Source organism: Hemitrygon akajei, chromosome 21 (assembly GCF_048418815.1).
Source record: "Hemitrygon akajei chromosome 21, sHemAka1.3, whole genome shotgun sequence".
Taxonomy (NCBI): domain Eukaryota; kingdom Metazoa; phylum Chordata; class Chondrichthyes; order Myliobatiformes; family Dasyatidae; genus Hemitrygon; species Hemitrygon akajei.
Window position 1 is genome coordinate 10,979,046 of NC_133144.1, and position 22,814 is coordinate 11,001,859.

Consider the following 22,814-nt stretch of genomic DNA (forward strand, 5'->3'; position numbering starts at 1 on the left):
GATCGTCTGCGAATATTGCTTTGGTACCTTGAGTCCAAGCACCCTGCACTTAAAGACAAACCCGGTGAGTTTTTTGAGTGGAAAAAACGTGAGCAAGCGGGACAGAAGCTAAGTGTCGAGAGCCGCGAAAACTAAATTGCAGAATAGACTGGACATAAGAAACCTGCTTTGAGTATCGCTATATTTCCATCGTGTTTAACAGCCCCCGGTCAGCCGGTCCGCCAGTCCGCAAGAATATTGTCAATATTAAACCAGTCCGCGGTGCAGAAAAGGGTGGGTACCCCGGTGTTTATACATTATTTCTACCTGCGGGTTGCGGGGTTTTACTTCCGGTCTTTTCTGCCCCGGTGTGCATGTGTGTAACTAATTGATGTGGGGTCGATCTCGCCTTTGACTATGGCCGAGGTAGGGGATCTTGGGCTTAAAAAGGTTGGTGACCACTAGTTTAGAAATACAATTGTGTCAGCGTGAATTAATCAGTCTGATGGCCTGGTGGAAGAAGCTGTCCCGGAGCCTGTTGGTCCTGGCTGCAGTACTGCTTCCCAGATGGTAGCACCTGGAATAGATTGTGGTTGGGGCAACTCGGGTCCCCAATGATCCTTTTTACACACCTGTCCTTGTAAATGTCCTGAATTGTGGGAAGTTCACATCTACAGATGCGCTGGGTTGTCCGTACCACTCTCTGCAGAGACCTGCGATTAAGGGAGGTACAGTTCCCATACCAGGCAGTGATGCAGCCAGTCAGGACACTCTCAATTGTGCCCCTGTAGAAAGTTCTTAGGATTTGGGGACCCATACCAAACTTCCTCAATCATCTGAGGCGAAAGAGGCGCTGTTGTGCCTTTCACCACACAGCCGGAATGTACGTGAGGTCCTCGGTGAAGTTTATGCCCAGGAACTTGGAGCTGTTCACCCTCTCGACCCCAGATCCATTGACATCAATAGTGGCCAATAGGAACTGAATAAGTATTTTGCATGAGTCTTCACTGTGGAAGATACAAGTAGTATGCCAGAAGTTTGAGAGTGTCGGGGCAGAAGAGAGCGTAGTTACTATTACAAGCTGCTTGGGAAGCTGGAAGGTCGGAAGGCAGATAAGTCACCTGAACCAGATGGACTACACCCCAGGATCCCAAAAGAGGTGGCTGAAGAGATTGTGGAGGCATTAGTAATGATCTTTCAAGAATCACTAGATTCTGACATGGTACCAGAGGACTGGAAAGTTGCGAATGTCACTTCACACTTTAAGAAGGGGGGGGGGGGGGAGAGGCAGAAGAAATTTAATTATAGTTCAGTTAGCTTGATCTCAGTGGTTGGAGACTACTTTCAAAGATGAGGTTTTGCATTACTTGGAGGCACATGTTGAAGTAGGCCAAAGTCAGCATGGATTCCTTAAGGAGAAATACTGCCTGAAGAATCTTCTGGAATTCTGAAATAACAGGTAGGATAGGCAATAGAGAGTCAGTGGATGTTGTTTATTTGGATTGTCTTAAGACCTTTGAGAAGGTATCACACATGACAAGATAAGAGCCCATTATATTACAGGATAGATAGATGACTGGCTTATTGGCAGGAGGCAGAGTCAGAATAAAGGGGGCCGATTCTGGTTGGCTGTTGGAGACAAGTGAAGTTATGCAGAGTCAGTATTAAAACTGCTTCTTTTTACGCTTCATGTCAGTGATGTGGACGATGGAATTGATGGCTTTGTGGCCAAGTTTGTAGAAGGCAAAATGGTGGGGGGCGGGGGCATGTAGTGCTGAAGAAGCAGGGAGTCTGCAGAAGGACTTGGACAAATTGGGAGAATGGGCAAAGAAGTGGCAGATGGAATATACTGTAGAGAAGTGCATGGTCATGCACTTTAGCAGAGGATTAAAGTCTATTTAGACTATTTTCTAAACAGGGTGAATATTCAAAAATCAGGGGTGCAAAAGGGACTTAGGAGTCTTTGTGCAGGATTCCTTAAAGGTCAACTTGCAGATCGAGTTGGTGGTGATGAAGACAAATGCAAAGTTAGCAATCATTTCGAGAGTATAAGTGCAAGGACGTAAAGGTGAGCCTTTATAAGGCATTGGCCAGATCTCACTTGGAGTGCTCTGGGCCTCCGATCTGAGAAAAGATGTGCTGGCATTGGAGAGGCTGCAGAAGGTCATCCCTGCATCTAGGAAACCCCTCAGTTCTGAGGAAGATTAATTGGAGAGGATCCAGAGGAAGGTCACGAGAATGAAAGGGTTGATGTATGAGGAGCGTTTGATGGCTCTGGACTGTATTCACTGGAGATTGGAAGAACAAGTGAGTTCTCATTGAAACCTATTGAATATTAAAAGGCCGAGACAGAGTGGATGTGAAGAGGATTTTTCCTATGGTGGGTAAGCCTAGGACCAGAGGGCACAGCCTTAGATAGAGGGATGTCTATTTAGAACGGAGATGAAAAGGAATCTCTGTAGCCAGTTCATGATGATCTGTGGAATCGACTGAACATGGATGGCTGTGGAGACCAGGTCATCGAGTATATTTCAAGCAGAGGCTGATAGGTTCTCGATTAGTAAGGATGTGAAAGTTACGGGGAGAAGGCAGGAGAATGGGGTTGAGAGGGACAATAACTCAGTCCTGATGGAATGGGGGAGTAAACTCGACGGACCCAGTGGCCTAATTCTGCTCCCATCTCTTATGGATCCAATGAAGCATAAAAAAGTACAAAATAAGCATAAAACATGATTAATATAAGACAAGATATCACACCCCATGACGTAAAAGCAACCATACAAAGCACAATGTGTAATTGACTGCTGAGTATGGCCAGGAGATTATCTTAGACACTCAGTGGCCACTTTATCTCGTGCACCTGCTCGTTAATGCAATTATCTAATCAGCCAATCATGTGGCAGCAACACAATGCATAACAGCATGCAGACTTGGTCAAGAGGCTCAGTTGTTCAGACCAACATCAGTATGGGGGAAGAAATGTGATTGAAGTGACCTTGGAATGATTGTTGGTGCCAGACAGGGGGGTTTGATTATCTCAGAAACCGTTAATCTCCTGGGATTCACATGCACAACAGTCTCTAGAGCTTACAGATAATGGTGCTAAAAAAAAAACAAAAAAAAACCATCCAGTGAGTGGCAGTTCTGTGGGTACAAATGCCTCGTTAATGAGAAACGCCACTTTATTAGGAACATTAAGAGATGATGGGGATGATGGGACCGGTTAATGGGTGGGGTGATTGATCAGTTTGGGGGAAGTAATGGATTTTGAGTCTAGTGGTCCTGACGTGGATGCTCTGTAGCCTCTTCCCTGATGGATGTGGGACAAACAGGAACAAAAAGGGAGTCAAGGAGTTTCAGGAGGGAATGGGGAAGTGTTGTTGAGGTCACATAGTAATTGGATATTATCAAATGGCAGAGACTGAGGACTTGACTCACAATGTTCTTAATATATTCATGATCATTCTTATGTGCTGTGGACGACCATGGTCTTGATAACGATTGTTCTTGGTGAATCTTTCTACAGAAGTGATTGCCGTTGCCTTATTTTGGACAGTGTCTTTACCAGACAGGTGACCCCAGTCAGTTTCATTTGGATTGTTGGAACGAGGATCCTGTTCAGCTTCACGGGAATTGTGGGAACCATCTTCCCAGTCAGTTTAATTTTAAGGAATTTATTGGATGGGGGGGGGGGGGGTGGAAGATGGAGGATGTCAGAGGTAATTGTTTTGCACATAGTATAGTGGGTGCAATGTATGCCCTGCTGGGGCTGGTGGTAAGTGTAGATACATTCAGGATATTTAAGAAACTCTTAGAAAGACACATGGATAATGGAAAAATGGAGGGAGAAAAGGGTTAGATTGATCTTAGAGTAGGTTAAAAGGTTGCCACAATGTTGTGCTCCCAAGGGCCTGTACTGAGCTGTAATGTTCTAGGACCCATAGGAAGGATATGGATGCTCTGGAGAGAGTGCAGAGGAGGTTCACCAGGATGTTATTTGTGACGGAGTGCTTCAGTTATGATGTGACTAAGTTTGTTTCCTTGGAATAAAAGAGGCTGACTGGGGACCTCATTGAGAATGCAAATTCAGCCAGCTCCATCATGTGTATTAGCCTCTCCAACATCGAGGTCATCTTCAGAAGACAATGCCTCAAAAGGGTGGCAACAATCATTAAGGACCCTCATCACCCATGACATGCCCTCTTGTCTTTACTAACATCAGGGAGGAGGTACAGGAGCATAAAGACATATTCTCAAAGCTTTAGGAACAGCTTCTTCTCCACCATAATCCCATTCTTGAACAATGAACCCATGAACACCACCTCACCATTTTGCTCTTTTTCCCCCCCACTGTGCCCATCCTTCTGGGCAGTGTCCTTACAAGATGGGTGACCCCAGCCATTACCAATACTCTTCAGAAATTGTCTGCCTGGCATCAGTGGTGGCATAACCAGGACTTGTGATACGCACCAACTGCTCATACGACCAACCACCACCTGCTCCCATGGCTTCATGTGACCCTGATCACGGGGCTGAGCAGGTGCTACACCTTGCCCAAGGGTGACCTGCAGGTTAGCGGAGGGAAGGAACGCATTACACCTCCTTTGGTAGAGACGTATCTCCATCCCTCCACCTTCTTAATATATTACGATTTATAACCATATGACAATTACAGCACAGAAACAGGCCAAACACGAGGAAATCTGCAGATGCTGGAAATTCAAACAACAACACACACAAAATGCTGGTAATCTCGGCCCTTCTAGTCCGTGCCGACACTTACACTCACCTAGTCCCACTGGCCCGCACTCAGCCCATAACCCTCCATTCCTTTCCTGTCCATATACCTATCCAATTTTACTTTACATGACAATACCGAACCTGCCTCTACCACTTCTACTGGAAGCTCGTTCCACACAGCTACAACTCTCTGAGTAAAGAAATTCCCCCTCGTGTTACCCTTAAACTTTTGCCCCCGAACTCTCAAATCGTGTCCTCTTGTTTGAATCTCTTCTTACTACTTTACTGAATTTACTTTTTTACTTAACACATGACAACAGTGATTTCTCGCGAAGAGCTCCAGTGATAGTGAGATACTTTGGGATGCCCTCAGTATGCAGAAGGTGCCGGAGAAACTTGTCTGACACCAAGTGACATAAGCCCACACGTGTCCCTCCCAAAATCCACACTCACTGCCCAGCTATCCAGTGGAAGACAGTTCTCCTTTTACCTCATAGGACTCCTCGTCGCCTGCGACCATGCCAACGATCTTGATGAATGGGTGTCCAGGATTGTCCACCCCAGTCTGGATGCACTGATCCAGTGTCCAGCCATTGGGCGTGGTCTTGTCCCGAAGTCTGGCGTATATTGCAGGGGTCAGGCAGGAGGACATGCAGTTGTTGTGCTTTCGAAGGTCGGGGTAGTCAGCACTGGAGAACGTAAAGAAGAAGAATGTCACAACCACAACATCTTTGTAGGACTTTAAACAGCAGAGGCACCGAAAGTGCTTCACAGGACTATAATCAGTGAAGATCAAGGAGTCAAAGGAGGAGGCGATAATGCTACATGTCTGAGAGGAGGCTGTAGATGCCAAGAGGCACCGTGGGTGAAAGGGAATCTGACTAACAAATTTTATTCATCAGGATAGATGCTCAAAATGTTCAAAGTAAATTTTATTATCAAAGCACGTATATGTCACCATATACAACCCTGAAGTGTGTTTTCTTGTGGGCATACTCGATAAATCTATTGGATAATAACAATAACAGAATCAACAAAAGACTGCCCAACTAGGGCATTCAAACAGAGTGCAGAAAACAACAAACTGTGCAAATACAAAAAGAAATAATCATAAATAAATAAATAACCAATAAATATGGAGAACATGAGATGAAGAGTCCTTGAAAGTGAGTCCACAGGTTTTGGGAACGGTTCAGTGAGGGGGCAAGTGAAGTTATCGCATCTGGCTCAAAAGCCTAATGGCTGAGGGGCATCAGCTGTTCCTGAACCTGGGAGTGTGAGTCCTGAGGCTCTGGTGCCACCTTCTTCCTGACGGCAGCAGTGATAAGAGAGTGGTGGGGGTCCTTGTTTGATGGATGCTGCTTTCTTGCAACAGTATTTCATGTAGATGTGCTCAATGGTGGGAGGGCTTTACCCATGATGGACTGGGCTGTTTGCACCACTTTTTGTAGGAGTTTCCGTTCAAGGACATTGATTTTTCAATACCAGGCTGTGATGCAACAAGTCAATATACAGTACTCTCTTCTACACTCCTATAGAAGTTTGTCAAAGTTTTAGAACCTCTGCAAACTCCTAAGGAAGTAGAAGAGCTGCTGTGCTTTCATTGTAATTGCACTTACACACTGGGCCCAGGACAGGTCCTGGACTTAAAGTTGCTAACCCTCCCCACCTCTGATCCTCCAATAAGGACCTGATCATGGACCTCTGGTTTCCTCCTCCCGAAGTCTAAAACCAGCTACTTGATCTTGCTGAAATTGAGTGAGAGGTTGTTGTTATGACACCACTCAGCCAGAATTTCATTCTCCCTCCTGTTTGCTGATTCATCACCACCTCTGATACAGCCCACGACAATGGTGTCATCAGCAAACTGTACTCAGAGTTGAAGTCATCATTGGGATTCATTCAGGATGTGTAGATTCTCAGGGTCTTGTTCAACCAAGCTTGGACCGGTGAATTAAAACTGCTGAGATGCATCTTCATACTGAATGACAGACAGACACAGACACACACTTTTCCACACACACACACACACACACACACACGTACGTGCAGAGTTCATGTGAAACATGGTAGTGGGAATGGGCACTAGATGCAGTCAACAGAAGTTGATGACAATAGCTGGTTGTGAGCACAGGGACTGAGAACAGTCTCCAATTACACAGATTGTTTTGGTAGACTGGGGTGAAGGTCAGACAAAATGCTGGAGGAACTCAGCAAGTCAGGCAGCATCTATGGAAGGGAATAGATAGTTGACGTTTCATGCCAATAGCTTTCATTAGGACTGGAAAGGAAGTGGGCAGAAGACAGAGTAAGAAGGTGGGGGAGGGCAGAAGTACAAGCTTGCAGATGATAGGTGAGACCAGGTGAGGGGGAAGGATTATGGGTGGGGGAGGAGGGATGAGTGAGAAGCTGGGAGGTGATAGGTAAAGGGCTGAAGGGAATTTGATAGAAGAGGAGAGAAGACCGCAGTTTTTGTAAGCACCGAAGTAACACAGGATGGCCCATGAAAGTCATTGTGTTGAATAAATCATGAACTCTCAGTCATAGAACACTACAGCACTGAAACCGGCCCTTTGGCCCATCTAGTCCATGCTGAGCTATTAATCTACCGAGTCCTATCAACCTGCACCCGGACCTCAGCCCTCCATACTCCTTCCATCCATCTAACTATCCAAATTTCTCTTAAATGTTGAAATTGAGCCTGCATCCACCTCTACCATTGGCAGCTCGTTCCCCACTCCCACCACCCTCTGAGTGAAGAAACTCCCCCCGTTTCCCCTTAAACATTTCACCTTTCGTCCTTAACCTCTGACCTCTAGTTCTAGTCTCACCCAACCTTAGTGGAAAAAGACTACCTACATTGACCCTATCTATACCCCTCATAATTGTACATCCCTCTATCAAATATCTCCTCATTATCATATGCTCTAGGGAATAAAGTCCTAACCTATTCAACCTTTCACTATTACTCAGGTCCTCAAGTCCAGGTATCGTCCTTGCAAATTTTGTCTTAACTCTGTCAATTTCTGTTGAGAATTCCTCCTTTGTTGAGCAGTTTTTAGTTTGCACAATCAGCAAACTGTAAATTCAAAGCAATATTGTCCATGACCCTGCCCAGGCGCCATGGTAACATAGCAGTTAGAGTGACACTATTACAGCTCAGGAGTTCAATTCTAGAGCCATTCTGTAAGGAGTCTCTGCACGTCCTCCCTGTGGAAGGACAAACAAGAGAAAATCTGCAGATGCTGGAAATCCAAGTGACACACACAAAATGCTGGAGGATCTCAGCAGGCCATGGTCATTGTAAATTGTCCTGTGATTAGGTGAGGGGTAATAGGGGTTGTGGGGTTGCCGGGGTGGTGTGGCTCAAAGGGCTGGAAAAGCCAACTTTGTGCTGTATTGCCAAAATAAAAATAATTCTCTGACCTGAGCTCGTGTGTGACCGCAGCTTAGCTACGAGGAAATCCCCTCCCTGCTGACCGCAAGCCCCAATTCTAAGATTTCAGGTCACAACTTTAAGAACATAAGACTTGGGAACAGAATTAGGCCATTTGGCCCATCAACTCCACCATTCTATCATGGTTGATTTATAATTCCTACCCTGCTACCCCCACTCCTAACCTATGACAGTCTTACTAATCAAGAACCTTTCAACCTCCACTTTACATATACTCAATGACTTGGCCTCCACAGTCATCCATCACAATGAATTCCATAGATTAGCCCTCTGGCCACAGAAGTTTCTCCTCACTTCTGTTGTAAAGGGATAACACAGATGCCTTGTGCAGGAAGGCACAGAGTCGACTGTACTTCCTTAGAAGGTTGGCGTCATTCAATGTCTGCAGTGAGATGCTGAAGATGTTCTATAGGTCAGTTGTTGAGAGCGCCCTCTTCTTTGTGGTGGCGTGTTGGGGAGGAAGCATTAAGAAGAGGGACGCCTCACGTCTTAATAAGCTGATAAGGAAGGCGGGCTCTGTCGTGGGCAAAGTACTGGAGAGTTTAACATCGGTAGCTGAGCGAAGGGCGCTGAGTAGGCTACGGTCAATTATGGAAAACCCTGAACATCCTCTACATAGCACCATCCAGAGACAGAGAAGCAGTTTCAGCGACAGGTTACTGTCGATGCAATGCTCCTCAGACAGGATGAAGAGGTCAATACTCCCCAATGCCATTAGGCTTTACAATTCAACTGCCAGGACTTAAGAACTTTTTTTAAAGCTATTATTAATGCTTTTTGAGTTAGTGATTTAGATGCATATCATATTATTTGTAATTATTTGTATGTAATGAGTTTTTGCTACAACAAGTGTATGGGACATTGGAAAAAATGTTGAATTTCCCCATGGGGATGAATAAAGTATCTATCTATCTATCCTGAGGCTGTGCGTAGACTTCCCTACTATTAGAAACATCCTCTCCACATCCACCTTATCAAAGCCTTTCAATATTCAGTAGGTTTTAATAAGATCCCTCCTCATTCTTCTAAACTCCAGTGAGTACAGGCCCAGAGCCATCAACACTCCTTATACATTAACCCTTTCATTTCCAGGATAATTCTCATAAACCTCTCTGGACCCTCCCAAAACCAGCACATCTCTTCTTAGACAAGGGGCCCAAATTTGCTCACAATATTCCAAGTGCAGTCTGAACAATGCCTTAAAAAGCCTTAGCATTATATCCTTGTCTTTATATTCTAGTCCTCTAGAAATGAATGCTAACATTGCATTTCCTTCATTGTTACCGACTCAACCAGCAGGTTAAACTTTAGGGAATCCTGCACAAGGAATTCCAAGTTCCTTTGCACTTCTGAGTTCCGAATTCACTCCGTTTTGAAAATAGACTATGCCTTTATTCCTTTTACCAAACTACTTGGCTATACACTTCCCTAAACTGTAGTATGGCTGCTACTTCTTGGCTCATTCTTCCAATCTGTCCAAATCCTGCTGATTCTGTATGACACTTTTGGTACACTGCTAGAGGAAAAGCTCTCTGTCAGAGTGGCTGTCTTTTAAATATGCTGATAAATCCCATCGACTCTCTCAGATAAGATAGACCATCCATTGATGGACATGTGTTGGGTAGGGACGTGGAGTGTGGGGGACTGACTTTGCAATATTCATCACACCTCCAAGAGGACCACAACCTTATGTGCCTCAGTGATCCAGAGAGCCAAGTTGACTGGACTTTGGCTCTTGGTGGAGTCACCCATGCCAAATAGGTCAAAGAGCAGAGGTCAGGCTAAGAGAGGTCCACCGGTTCTCCAGGTTTGGTGGGGGTGGGGGGGGGAGTGGTTCAGCTCAAAGCTAACAAAACAGGACTGGTTAAAAAGAAACTGTTATGGAAACAACAATGATGAATCTTTGTATATGGGAGTGTGACAGTATTCTAGAGTCTCCGCCCGAGACCTGCAGCACCGACAATAATGCTGAGAGTATGCTACTGGCACGATGAAGGAAACCCTAAACACCATTAGGGATGGAGAACCTTCACCGCTGCCCTAAACACCAGCGGCATAACGGACAGTAAGCAAGCACGCTAGCGCCACAGACTGTGCATGCTCGATCAGAGATGGTTATTTGTGAAAGATTTCTGGCAGTGATTAGATACATTACAACAGTTGATGTCAGTGGGCAGCACGTTTAGCATAACACAATTACAGCTCCAGCACACTGGCTTCAATCCGTGCTGCTGTCTGTAAGGAGTTTGCACGTCCTCCCCACGGACACACGGGTTTCCTCCCACAGTCCAAAGGTGTACAGGGTCAGGGTTAGCAAGTCGTTGGTGCCAGAAGCATGGCGTCCCAGCACACATTCGGACGGGTTAAATGCATGTCGCTCTATATTCCAACGTTTCAACGTATGTGTGACAATAAAGCTAATATTAAACAAATCTTAACTACACATTAAAAATTACTGTGATAGTTCTGAAGTGTATCAACCTGTAATGACAACTGTTTATTCTTCTCCATTGATGCTGCCTGACCCTGCAGAGTTCTTCCAGCGTTTTGAGTGTGCTTGTTTTTAACTGTAAAGTGTTTCGAGATAACTTGGAGGTTTGAAAGGCACTCTAGAGATACGAGTGTTTTATTTTACAAAATTGCACATTGATGGGGGGGGCGGAAGAAACAGAATTGAGGTGTGCAGATGTAAGTTTGGTGGGGCAGGAACAAGCAGAAAATAAGGATCTACTTTGACAGGCAGGCTTATGGATCTTGGGTAGAAGGTAGAAATGGGAGTTGTGAGGTAAGGGGTCTATGAGGTTGGTGGCAGTGGATGGTAGGTCCACAGAGTTGATAAGATCAGCCATGGTTTGTGATTTTCCCTGGTAGTTTAATCACAGTCACGTCCTTAATGCATTTTCCTATGAAGCCATTCACAGATCCTGCATATTCATCAGTGTTGATGAGATGATCGTAGGCCAGCCACCTCCCGGAATGTGCTCCAGTCCGTGCTTTCCAAACAGTCCTGCAGGTGACACCATCACCTGTAAATCTGGCTTGACCTGTTTAACCAGTGGTCTGTTTGCAAAATGGATACATGATTTTAGGGATCTGAGGTGAGGGCAGGGTGGGGTGGGGATAGGATCAGCTTTCAAGGTGCCACACCTCTGGAGCCACCAGTCCGCCCCCATTCATCCCCAGTCATCATTCACCATCCCCAGAAATAATAATAAAGAGATGGCAGATGAACTAACTGATTATTTTGCATCAGTCTTCACTGTGGAAGACACTAGTAGTGTGCCAGATGTTGAAGGGTGCGAGGGAAGAGAAGTGAGTGCAGTTACTATTACAAGGGAGAAGGTGCTCAAAAAGCTGAAAGACCTAAAGGTACATAAGTCACCTGGTCCACATGAACTGCACCTTAGGGTTCTGAAAGAGTTAGTGGTAGAGATTGTGGAGGCATTAGCAATAATCTTTCAAAAGTCATTGGACTCTGGCATGGTGCCAGAGGAATGGAAAATTACAAATGTCACTCCGCTCTTTGGAGGAAGGCAGCAGAAAGGAAATTATAGATCAGTTAGCCTGACCTCAGTGGTTGGGAAGATGTTGGAGTCAGTTGTTAAGGATGAGGTTGTGGAGTACTTGGTGACACAGGTTAAGATAGGACAAAGTCAACATGATTTCCTTAAGGGAAAATCTTGCCTGACAAAGCTGTTGAAATTCTTTGAGATTACACGTAAGATAGATATAAGGGCTGATGGTGTAATGGCATCAATGCTGGATTTCAGGGCAAGAGGACGGCTCCCTTGCACGCTCTCCATCCGTGCCTGGGTTGAATGTTGAGCTGGCAACTCGACCTCGTAAAAAAAAACCTGGAGAGGGCTGGGCTCTGCCAAGTTTCAGACGCCCAAGACACGCCGTACGATGAGCAATCACCAAAAAGATTGGTGCAAAGAGCTGGTCATGACGGCGCCCCGACGACTCCACCAGGAGTTAGGGGCACGTACGTACACACATGATGCAGTGGATGTTGTATATTTGGACTTTCAGAAGGGCTTTGACAAGGTGCCACACATGAGGCTGCTAGCCCAGGTATTACAGGAAAGCTACTGGCATGTTTAGAGCACAGGCTGATTGGTAGGAGGCAGCGAGTGGGAATGAAATGATCCTTTGTTGATTGGCGGCCAGTGGCTAGTGGTGTTCCGCAGGGGTTCGGTGTTGGGACCCCTTGTTTTTACGCTGTACATCAATGATTTAGATGATGGAATAGGTGGCTTTGTTGCCAAGTTTGCAGATGATACGAAGATTGGTGGAGGGGCAGGTAGAGTTGAGGAAACAGGTAGGATTCAGAAGGACTTGGACAAATTAGGAGAATGGGCAAGAGAGTGGCAAATGAAATACAGTGTTGGAAAATTCATGGTCATGTATTTTGGTAGTAGAAATAAATGTGCAGACTATTCTCTAAACGGGGAGAAAATCCAAAAATCTGAGCTACAAAGGCCTTGGCAGTCCTTGTGTGGAACTCCCTGAAGGTAAGCTTGCAGGTAGAGTTGGAGGTGAGGAAGGCAAATGCAATGTTGACATTCATTTCAAAAGGACCAGAATACAGGAGCAGGGATGTGATGCTGAGGCTTTTTAAGACACTGGGGAGGCCTCACCTTGGATATTGTGGACAGTTTTGGGCCCCTCATCGAAGAAAAGATGTGCTGGCATTGGAGAGGGTCCAGAGGAGGTTCACAAAGATGGTTCTGGGAATGAAAGGGTTGTCATACGTGGACTGTTTGATGGCTCTGGGTCTCTACTCGCTGGAATCTAGAAGTATGATGGGGGGAATCTCATTGAAACCTTTTGAATGTTGAAAGGTCTAGACAGCGTAGATGTGGAAAGGATGTTTCCCGTGGTGTAGTCTAGGACAAGAGGGCACAGTCTCAGGATGGGAGGGGGGGGCATCCATTTAAAACAGAGAAGCTGAGAAATTTCTTTAGCCAGAGGGTGGAGAATTTGTGGAGGTCAGGTCATTGGATGTACAAGTTGGCCCTCCTTATCCGCAGGGGAATTGGTTCCGGGACCCCCCCCCCCCCCCCGCGGATACCAATATTCGCGGATGCTCAAGTCCCTTATTTAACATGCATCAGTGCGGTGGTCTTTAGGACCCAGCGGAACCCCGGACTTTATTTAACATGTCTCTGTGCAGTGGACATTAGGACCTTACGACGCAGCTCTGAATGCGCAGTGTTTCTGTTCACGAAAATAATCACGATCACGATTGAAAATAAAGTGGAAGTAATAAAGCGATCAGAAAGAGGTGAAATGCCATCGGTCATTGGAAAAGCGTTAGGCTACAGTCGGCCAACAATCGGAACAATTTTAATGGAGCATGTTAAAGGCCCTGCCCCGATGAAAGCTACAATTATTACTAAGCAATGCAGTGGTTAAATTATGGAAATACACATGATTCTTAAGTGTTTTATATGCATAGAAAGGTAAAATATGTACTATATACTAAGAAAAACATTTGACTAACTGATGCTAAATAATACTGGATGTACCTGTTCCGACTTCAAATCTGACTTAAAGACGGACTCAGGAATGGAACTCGTTCATAACCCGGGGACTGTTTGTACCTTTAAGTCATTTCTAGATTACTTGTAATACCTACTACAATGTAAATGCTATGTAAATAGTTGTTATACTGTATTGTTTAGGGAATAATGACAAGAAAAAATAGTCTGTACGTGCTCAAACAACGAGGGCTGGAGAGAGAACTTCCGGGTTTTCCCGATCTGCGGTTGGTTGAATCCACGCATAAGGAGGGCCGACTGTATTTAAGGAAGAGCTTAATCAGTTCTTGATTGGACATGGCATTAAAGGATATGGGGAGAAGGCTGGGGAGTGGGCTGGGGAATGGGGTGGAGGGGAAATGTGGATCAGCCATGATTGAATGGAGGAGCAGACTCAATCTTCCAAATGGCCTAATTCTGTTCCTATGTCTTACAATCTTATGGTCTAATTTCTGCTTTGTTGTATGCCATCTCTTTTGCTTATACATGAGCTTTGACTTCCCTTGTCAGCCATGGTTGTACTAATTTGCCACTTGAGCATTTATTTGATTTTTGAATTCATCTATCCTGCACCTTCCTCATTTTTTTCCCCCCAGAAACTCACACCATCGCTGCTCTGCTGTCATCCCTGCCAGCATCTCCTTCCAATTTACTTTGGTCAACTCCTCTCTCAAACCACTGTCATTTCTTTCACTCCACTGAAATATTGCTACATTAGACTTTACTTTTTCCCTATCAAATTTAAAGTTGAACACAATTATATTGCGATCACTGACTCCTTAGGGTTCCTTTACCTTAAGCTCCCTAATCACATCTGGTTCATTGCATAACACCCAATCCAGTATAGCTAGTCGGGTCAACAACAAACTGCACTAAAAGGCCATTTCACAGGCATTCAACAAACTCACTCTCTTGAGAGCCATTACCAACCTGATTTTCCCAATTGACCTTGCACGTTGAAATCTCCTATGACTACCATAACGTTGACAAGCCTTTTCTATTTCCTGTTGTAATCTGTGGTCCACATCCCAGCTACTGTTGGGATTTTACTGTCGGTGGTATAGAACTACCATCAGGGTTCTTTTACCCTTGCAATTTCTTAACTCAACCCATAAGGATTTAACATCTTCCGATCCTATGTCACATCCTTTTACTGATTTGAAGCCATTCTTTACCAGCAGAGCCAGGCCATGCCATCTTCCTACCTTCCTGTTCCTTTGATACAACCTGTAACCTTGGACATTCAGCTCCCAACAACAACCATCCTTCACCATGATTCAGTGGTGGAACGACAGAGACCAATACAATTTGGCACCAGTGGCATTGTAAGTGTTGCCAATCAGCGTTGAACTCGACATGGGACTCTAGCTCCAGATCTTTCCTCGGGGTTTTTTCCTGAAGTCTTCCATATGGTTGGGTATAGTTCCAAGGCAGAAGTTTGAGATCAGAGTTTTCCTTCCCCTAGATGAGCTTCTCCCCATGGCTGATGAGCCCCAGCTACCCAAATGACTGGTTTTCAGGCGCCAGTAAACTGCCTTTGCCCCTTCTCCTGTCAGTAGAAATGGTTCCTCTTGGCTTATGGCCAGGAACTGGACTTGGTTGTCAGAGGCTATTGAGATGCACACCTTTGGGAGCGTTTAATATGCAGTGGGAGCTCAAACCCACAGCTATGACAACCTTGAAAAAAATGAGCCTATGGCCAACTTGCATTCCCTCTGCAAGTGTAATACTTGCAGCAATGGACCCTCACCTGTCACATGCCAACTGATAACATCAGGATAATCTTATTTCTTATAATTATCTAAGGTACAATTCCTCAGACAAATCTGGTCAGCAACTTTTGTTTCTCAAGTATGGCAGCCTCACCTTTAACCTCTGATTTCCTCAATCTCATATCTCCTGCGTTATTTATTTAGACATTCAAACAGCCCCTTCTGGCCCAACAACCCCATGCTGTCCAATTACACCCATGTGACCAATTAATCTATGAACCCGCATGTCTTTGGAATGTGGGAGGAAACCCAGGCAATCATGGGGAGAACGTACAGACTCCATACAGACAGCAGCAGGAAAAGAACCTAGGTCACTGGTGCTGTTACAGCATTACGCTAACCACTGTTCTACTGTGCCGCCTCAGGTCACTAAAGATTAGTCTGCTGTTTTATGGCATGCTTTGTTTCATTTGAGAACTCAGCTCAATAAGGATGTGAACACTTGGCAGTTCTCCTCAAGAAATAAAGATTTGTTGTGCAATAGGAGATATCTCCTTCCTGTGACCTTCAGTCACAGCCACCGTCCTTAGAACATAGAACAGTCCAACACAGGAACAGGCCCTTTGGCCAATCAAATGGCTGACTAATCTCTTCTGCCTACACGAAGTCCACAATCCCTCCATATTCCACTATGGGAGGAGCTTAGGAGGACAATGGCACCTAACGGCGACTCCTTAGCTTGCATCTTTGGAAACAGCTCTCTTTCTACCTTTGATATTTTTTTTCCCTTTCAAGGTTCTTTTGAAGACGCTGACGCTGACCGGAGTTACACGCTGACTTCGGTTTTTTGGGGAAATGGGGCCTGGTCTTGGGGCCTCAATACCGGCTGCTTTTCAATGTACCAAGGATGCGGCCTGGTAGACGAGCGCGCCTTCAGGGTGCCGGATTTTCGTGGCTCGAGGTCAGTGTTGCTGCCTGGTGCATCGTGGGAGACAGAAGATCGAAAGGCTGCTGGCTGCGTGTCCAGAGACCCGAGTTGTTTGGGCACAGAGCTCGGAAAAAGCGACACAATAAACTTTTAACACCATAAATCGGAGAGTTGTTTTGTTATATCTCCCCTCTCACTGTGAAACAGAGACACTTCTTTTTCCCTTATTAGGGAGACAGAGAGAGAGCCTGTGGGATGTCGAATACCGGGTGAACGAGTAGTCTTTGGGGTACTGCAAGCTTGTGTCTTTATTGATGCTTTGCTGCACGCTTGTGTGTTTGGAGGAGGGTGCAGATGTTTCTTTGCTGGTGGGGGTCGGGGGATCATCGCTTCACTGCTGCCTGCGCGTGGGAGGAGGGAGCTGGGGTGGCTTTGCGGTTCTGACATTTAACTGTCATTCATTCTTTGGGGCACTCCTCTGTTTTCGTGGATGTTTGCAAAAAAGAAGAATCTCACGATGTACATTTTATACATTTCTCTGACATTAAATGTACCTATCGATTGATTACATTCATCTGCCTTACTAAATGTTTCTTAAAAGCCCCATAAACCTGCTTTACCACCACCCCAGGCAGTGCATTCCTGTCACCCACCACTCCGTGTTAAAAAAAAACTTGCCCCTCACATCTCCTTTGAAATCACCCCCCTCACCTTAAACACATGCCCTCTAGTATTAAACATTTCATCCCTGGGGAAAAGATACTCCCTATCTACTCTATCTATGCTGCTCAAAATCTTATAAACCTCTGTCAGATCACCCCTCAGCCTCGACCACTCCAGAGAAAACAATGCATTTGCCCAACCTCTCGTGATAGCACATGTCCTCTAATCCGGGCAACATCCTGGTAAACCTCTTCTGCGCCCTCTCCAAAGCCTCCACTTCCTTCTTCTAATGGGGTGACTGGAACTGAACGTGATACACCAGAGGCAACCCAACCAGGCTTTTATAAAGTTGCAACATGACTTCCTGACTTTTGAACTCAATGCCTCAACTAATAAGGGCAAATATTCCATATGACCTCTTAGCCACCCATCAACCCGTGCAGCCACTTTCAGGGAGCTATGAACTTGGACCCCAAAATCCCGTTAACAGTCTCTTTACATTTGACCTACCAAAGTGCAATGCTTTACATATGGCCAGGTTTGCCCAACGCTGGGCTCCTAGGCCTGAGTCGACGTAGCAGCAGCAGGTTAAACTCCATCTGCTATTTCTCGGTACTTATCTGCCTTACTCTGATTATTGCCCAGACTTTATTCCCATTTTCTTGCCAAGGTCTAGATAAGACAATATTCCTGCTTTTATCCTTTCACAAAGTAATAAATCATCATAAACACAAGAGATTCTGTAGGTGCTGGAAATCTAAAGCCACACACATAAAACACTGAAGGAACTCAGCAGATCAAACAGCATCAATGGAGAGGAATAAACAGTCAACATTTTGGGCCGAGACCTCTCATCAGGACTGGAACAGAAGGGGAGGAAGCCAGATTTAGAAGGTGGGGGAATGTAGCAATGGCAGAAAGAGAGGGGCAGGGGAGGGTTTTCTACAGTAGGTGACCCACGAACATCCATGTTCTTTTCAACAGCTTGCTCATCTGTTCTTTGATGTGGGATAAATCCAACAGCATTAACCTGGCATTAAGCTCTGTAATCTGCCAGTAACCTTATAATCATTCAAGAACAGTAGCCAATCAAATAGGCAAATGTTTTTGTGTTTGGAATTAATCAACAGATGGCGTGATGCACTGGGCCATCACCAGTGTCCCACCATCTACGGCTCTCCAAAGATTCTTTTTATGTGAACTATAATTAGATCAAACTGCACGGTACAGGTGTAAAAGCTGAAACTTCATTGCTGTGGGTTGCATTTCTCTTCCTCCTTCTCCTCCCACCTACCTCCATTCCAGTCCTGAGGAAGGGTCTCAGACAGAATCATTCCCCGGCCTACATGCTGTCTGACCTGCTGACCTCCTCCTGCAATTTGTGTGCGCTGCAGAGAAATGTATCAATTGCAATGTAGGTTTGTGGGTAGCCTGCTGTGGAGAACTCTCCCTACCCCTCTCCGGTGCTAAGTAACTCCACTGTTCATGATCCCAACTCATCCTTTTTCTAATCCACTCCCAAACTCACTGATGGCCTAGGTCGCCATAGGAGACAAGACAAAGGAGCAGAATTAGGCCACTCGGCCCATCAACTTGACTCTGCCATCCCATCATGGCTGATTTATTATCCCCTTCAACCCCATTCCCCTGTCTTTTACCTATAATCTTGAACTCCCTTGCTAATCAAGAACATATCAACCTCTGCTTTAAATAAGCCCAATGACATGGGTCAGTGGCAATGAATTCCACAGATTCACCACCCTCCAGCTTAAGAAATTCCTCCTCATCTTTCTTCTAAAGGAACTTCCCTCTATTCTGAGGCTGTGCCCTCTTGTCCTAGACTTCCCCACTTCCGGAAACATTCTCTCCACATCCACTGTATATAGGCCTTTCAATATTCATAGGTTTGAATGAGACTCCCCATGCTTCTCAACTCCAGCAAGTACTGGATCAGATCCCGCGACCCCCCGTTGGACCCTCTCCTAAGCCGTTTCTCAGACAAAGGGCCCAAAACTGAGCTGAAACAGACTTTACCCCAATTCCCGCATTTTTCCCAGAAATGAATTCCAGCCCTTCCGTTTGTCGGTGCCTGATTGCCCGCAGACAGACCCCAGAAGTCTGATTCACGCGTCCGCCGCGTTAGCAGGGAAACAGAGGGTTAAAAAGGGAAGTTATTTCACTTGCAACCCTTCACAGAGCGGGCCCTCTAATGATTAGCGTTCAGTCCCAGCCATTCTCCGAATCAATTTGGAAATTAGTTAAATTGCGGTGGACGCTGCGACATTAGATTCATATCTCGGCGCTGCCCGGAGTAGAATTCTCCTGTCGGTCTGGGTGAGGAGCCGGGGACATAGACTGTACTGGTACAGCGTTCGGGTGACCTTGGGGTAGCGGTTCAAGTAAAGTCTAATACTTAACGGGCAGTGTGCGGCAATGGGAACTGAACACAAAGACCGCTCCAGCAACCGTCAGATATCTATCGGGGGAATGATCTCGGCAAAGAATTATTATCGATCCACCGACCGCTTACTCTGCGCCCTCTGCCCCCTCCCATTGTCTCGTTACCTGGCGGGGTAGAGTTTCCTCTTGTCGGTCCCTGCCTTCAGGCCATCCTTGGTCAGTAGGTAACCGGCCGCCAGGGAGCCGGCTCCTACCAGGGTTAGGATTCCGCTCGTCTTCCTGTTGGTGAGGACCCGGGAGAAAGTGCTGGCCATTTTCAGAGCGAGTGTCACGAACCTGTGGAAAGCCGGTTAGCGAGAGATTGGTATCAGTGGCTGGAGCGAGCGAGCGTGATGAGAATGCAGACTCACGCGGCTGGCGATTAGAACAGCTTGCGCACTAAAATACCGCAGTCAAGCTCCCACCAATTTGGAGCCTACGGATCCGAGGACGGGAGCGATACCCAACACCCATCCCGCCTCCCTGCACCGGGTCGAAAATGTGAGATGTCCACCCCCCTCCCCATTTCAAGTCGATAATAATTTAGCCGTGCACGTATATACAGATAATTAAATAAAATCCCCCCCCACCGGACCAAGGTGCAAAAACACAGTGTACATATCACAATAATTTTAACAAATAAAAAAAGTATTCTGTAGCTGAAACACGCACAGAATGCTGGAGGAACTCAGCAGGTCAGCCAACATGCGTGGAAATGAATAAGCAGCTGACGTTCTGGGCCAAGACCCTTCATTAGGACTAATGCTGTTTATTCATTTCCACAGACCTGCGGAGTTCCTCCAGCGTTTTGTGTGTGTCGCTCTGGAATTTCCAGCACCTGCAGAATCCCGTGTTTATTCTGTAGATATGCAAGCGGGCATAAAGTGACATATCAATAAACAATGCCAGAGGTTGTTCAGAAGTCTCACACCCCGGGGGAAGAAGCTCGAATTCGCCTTCTGAACCCACCAATCCGCCACACCAAACGTTCTGTATACATCGACTGTCCCACACACCTACTTGCGTTTACTGCATGCATTTACATATACTGCGTGGGCAAGAGGGAGTATATTCAAAAACTCAATCTTTTCAAAGATTCAAAGTAAATTTATTATCAAAGTACACGTCACCATATCAGAATCAAGTTTAATATCACCGACATATGTCGTGAAATTAGTTAACTTTACGGCAGCAGTGCAATGAAATACATGATAAATAAATATAGAGGCAAAACGGAGTTACAGTAAGTATATGGAAGTTTATTAAATAGTTCGGTTAAAACAAGTAGGGCAAAATGAAAAGTAGTGAGGTAGTGTTCACAGGTTCAATGTCCATTTCGGAATCGGATGGCAGAGGGGAAGAAGCTGTTCCGGAATCGCTGAGTGTGTGCCTTCAGGCTTCTGTACCTCCTACCTGATGGTAACAGTGAGAAGAGGGCAAGTCCGGGGTGGTGGGGATCCTTAATAATGGACGCCGACTTCCTAAGGCGCTGCTCCTTTAAGGTGTCTTGGATACTACGGAGGCTAGGATCCAAGACAGAGTTGACTAATTTTACGAGTTTCTGCAACTTACTTCGATCTTGTGCGGTGGCCCCCCTCCCTCCCCCATGCGAGACGGCCGCATACAACCCGGAGAGCCATTTTCTTACGGACATTCACAATAGGAACAAGAAAGACATCTGAGTCAGTGAAAGACCGACCCCGACAGGACGAGCAATGTGCAAAAGACAGCAGACTGCAAATACAGCCGAGTGAGGCAGCGTGTACCGGCACATTCCACCACTGCTTGTTCCTGTGGGTGTTGAATGTTTCGGCAGTCTAACGCAGATTAACAGTTTAAATTTACCTAATCAAAATTGAGGAGCATTTACGAAGAAAGGGCGCAGGTGTGACAAGCCAAGTAGCTTCTTTCTGCTTTGTATGTCTCCATGTGGTCATATCCCCAGCCATCACTGCACCAGTTACCGATGCTTGGCTGCTATTTTTACACCAAGAGATCAGGTGTAAGTGTTTAAGATGGCAGTACAGCCTACCAGCCAAGGAATAAATTGTCAGAACACAAATTTCAGAAGTGAAGCAACTCTACATCAATGAGAATACAACGCCGGGTTAACCAAACATTTTATATTCAAGGAATGATCAATCTCACTATGAAAAAATCTCACCGCAGGAGAATATTGAGCTTGAATGCCGAGCGATCCGCGAGGACGGGAAGAAGGGAGAGGTCCTGTTACCTTGCTCCAATCGGATTGATGATAATATCACCTGGGTTTCCGTGTTTGAGTTGGCAACCAGATCTGCTTTCTTTCACAATGGATTATTCTTCCAACGTCATATGCTCCCGACTTTCCTTCAACGTCTCCTGCCAATTGAAGTAATTAGGATCGAGGATCAACTCTATTTACCAGATAATTTTACATGGACTAGGAATCTGATGTGGGCGCGCTGGCGCGACGTGCAACCCAAAGCAACATTCAACAACTATAATGAATAAAGAATTATATAAAATAAGTTAAAAATTATCTCCTCAGCTTTATAAGTAGACTGTAAACAAGCACGGGCATGCTATGACAATGCCATTAGCAGAATCGCAGAGTCGGGGAGTGTTACAGCAGGAAAATTGGGCTTTTTGTCCCATTATGTTCGTACCGACATTTTGGCTATCTACACGAATCCCATTTGCCTGCATGAGGACAGAATTCTCCACTTCTTGTTTGCTTAAGCGCATGTCTAAATGTCGCTTAGATATTGCGATTGTGTCAGATTCCACCACCTCCTCTGGACTAGGACCAGAAGGCACAACCTCAGGAGGGGACGACTCTCATTTACAACAGAGATGAGGAGGAATTCCTTTAGCCAGAGGGTGGTGACCCCGTGGAATTCATCACCACAGACGGCTATGGAGGCCAAGTTATTGAGTATATTTAAAGTGAAGGTTGGTGGGTTCTTGATTAATAAGAGAGAAGGCAGGAGAATGGGGTTGAGAGAGAAAATAAATTTGGCATGATGGAATGGTGGAACAGGCTCGATGGGCCGAGTGGCCTAATTCTGCATATATATTTTATCGTCTTATGGTCTGGTAGTGTGTTCCAGATTTCAAAAACTCTATGTATAAAAAAAAATTCCTCAGGTCCCCTTAAAACTCATCCCTCTCACTGAAAACTATGCACTTATGTTTTTCATACCCCTTCCATGGTAAAGATATTTTGATTATCTATTGTATCAATGCCTCTTATAAATATGTATACCATCACATTGCCTCTCAGGCTCGCCCAGCCTACCCTGTATCCAAAGGTCCTGTTCTGTGCTGTAATGCTCCATGTTCTTTCTATGTTCTATCCAATCTCCATTCCC

At 45.6% G+C, this 22,814-nt stretch overlaps 1 protein-coding gene across 3 annotated transcripts in view; it reads right to left on the reverse strand.

The window, feature by feature from the left end:
• Positions 1 to 21,830, reverse strand: part of LOC140714081 (creatine kinase U-type, mitochondrial-like) — a 39,710-nt gene extending 17,880 nt beyond the window's left edge. Inside the window, exons 1-3 of one of the 3 annotated variants that reach the window (XM_073024799.1) lie at positions 21,626 to 21,830; positions 19,588 to 19,758; positions 5,210 to 5,408 (exon numbers count right to left, since the gene is read on the reverse strand). In XM_073024799.1, coding sequence (XP_072880900.1) covers positions 5,210 to 5,408; positions 19,588 to 19,736 — 348 coding nt within the window. In that variant the 5' untranslated portion in view covers positions 19,737 to 19,758; positions 21,626 to 21,830. Of the gene's footprint in view, positions 1 to 5,209; positions 5,409 to 19,587; positions 19,759 to 20,299; positions 20,433 to 21,306; positions 21,331 to 21,625 lie in introns of those variants that run through there. The other 2 variants (XM_073024797.1, XM_073024798.1) reach the window with 2 other exon arrangements.
• Between the last annotated feature and the right edge of the window lie 984 nt (positions 21,831 to 22,814).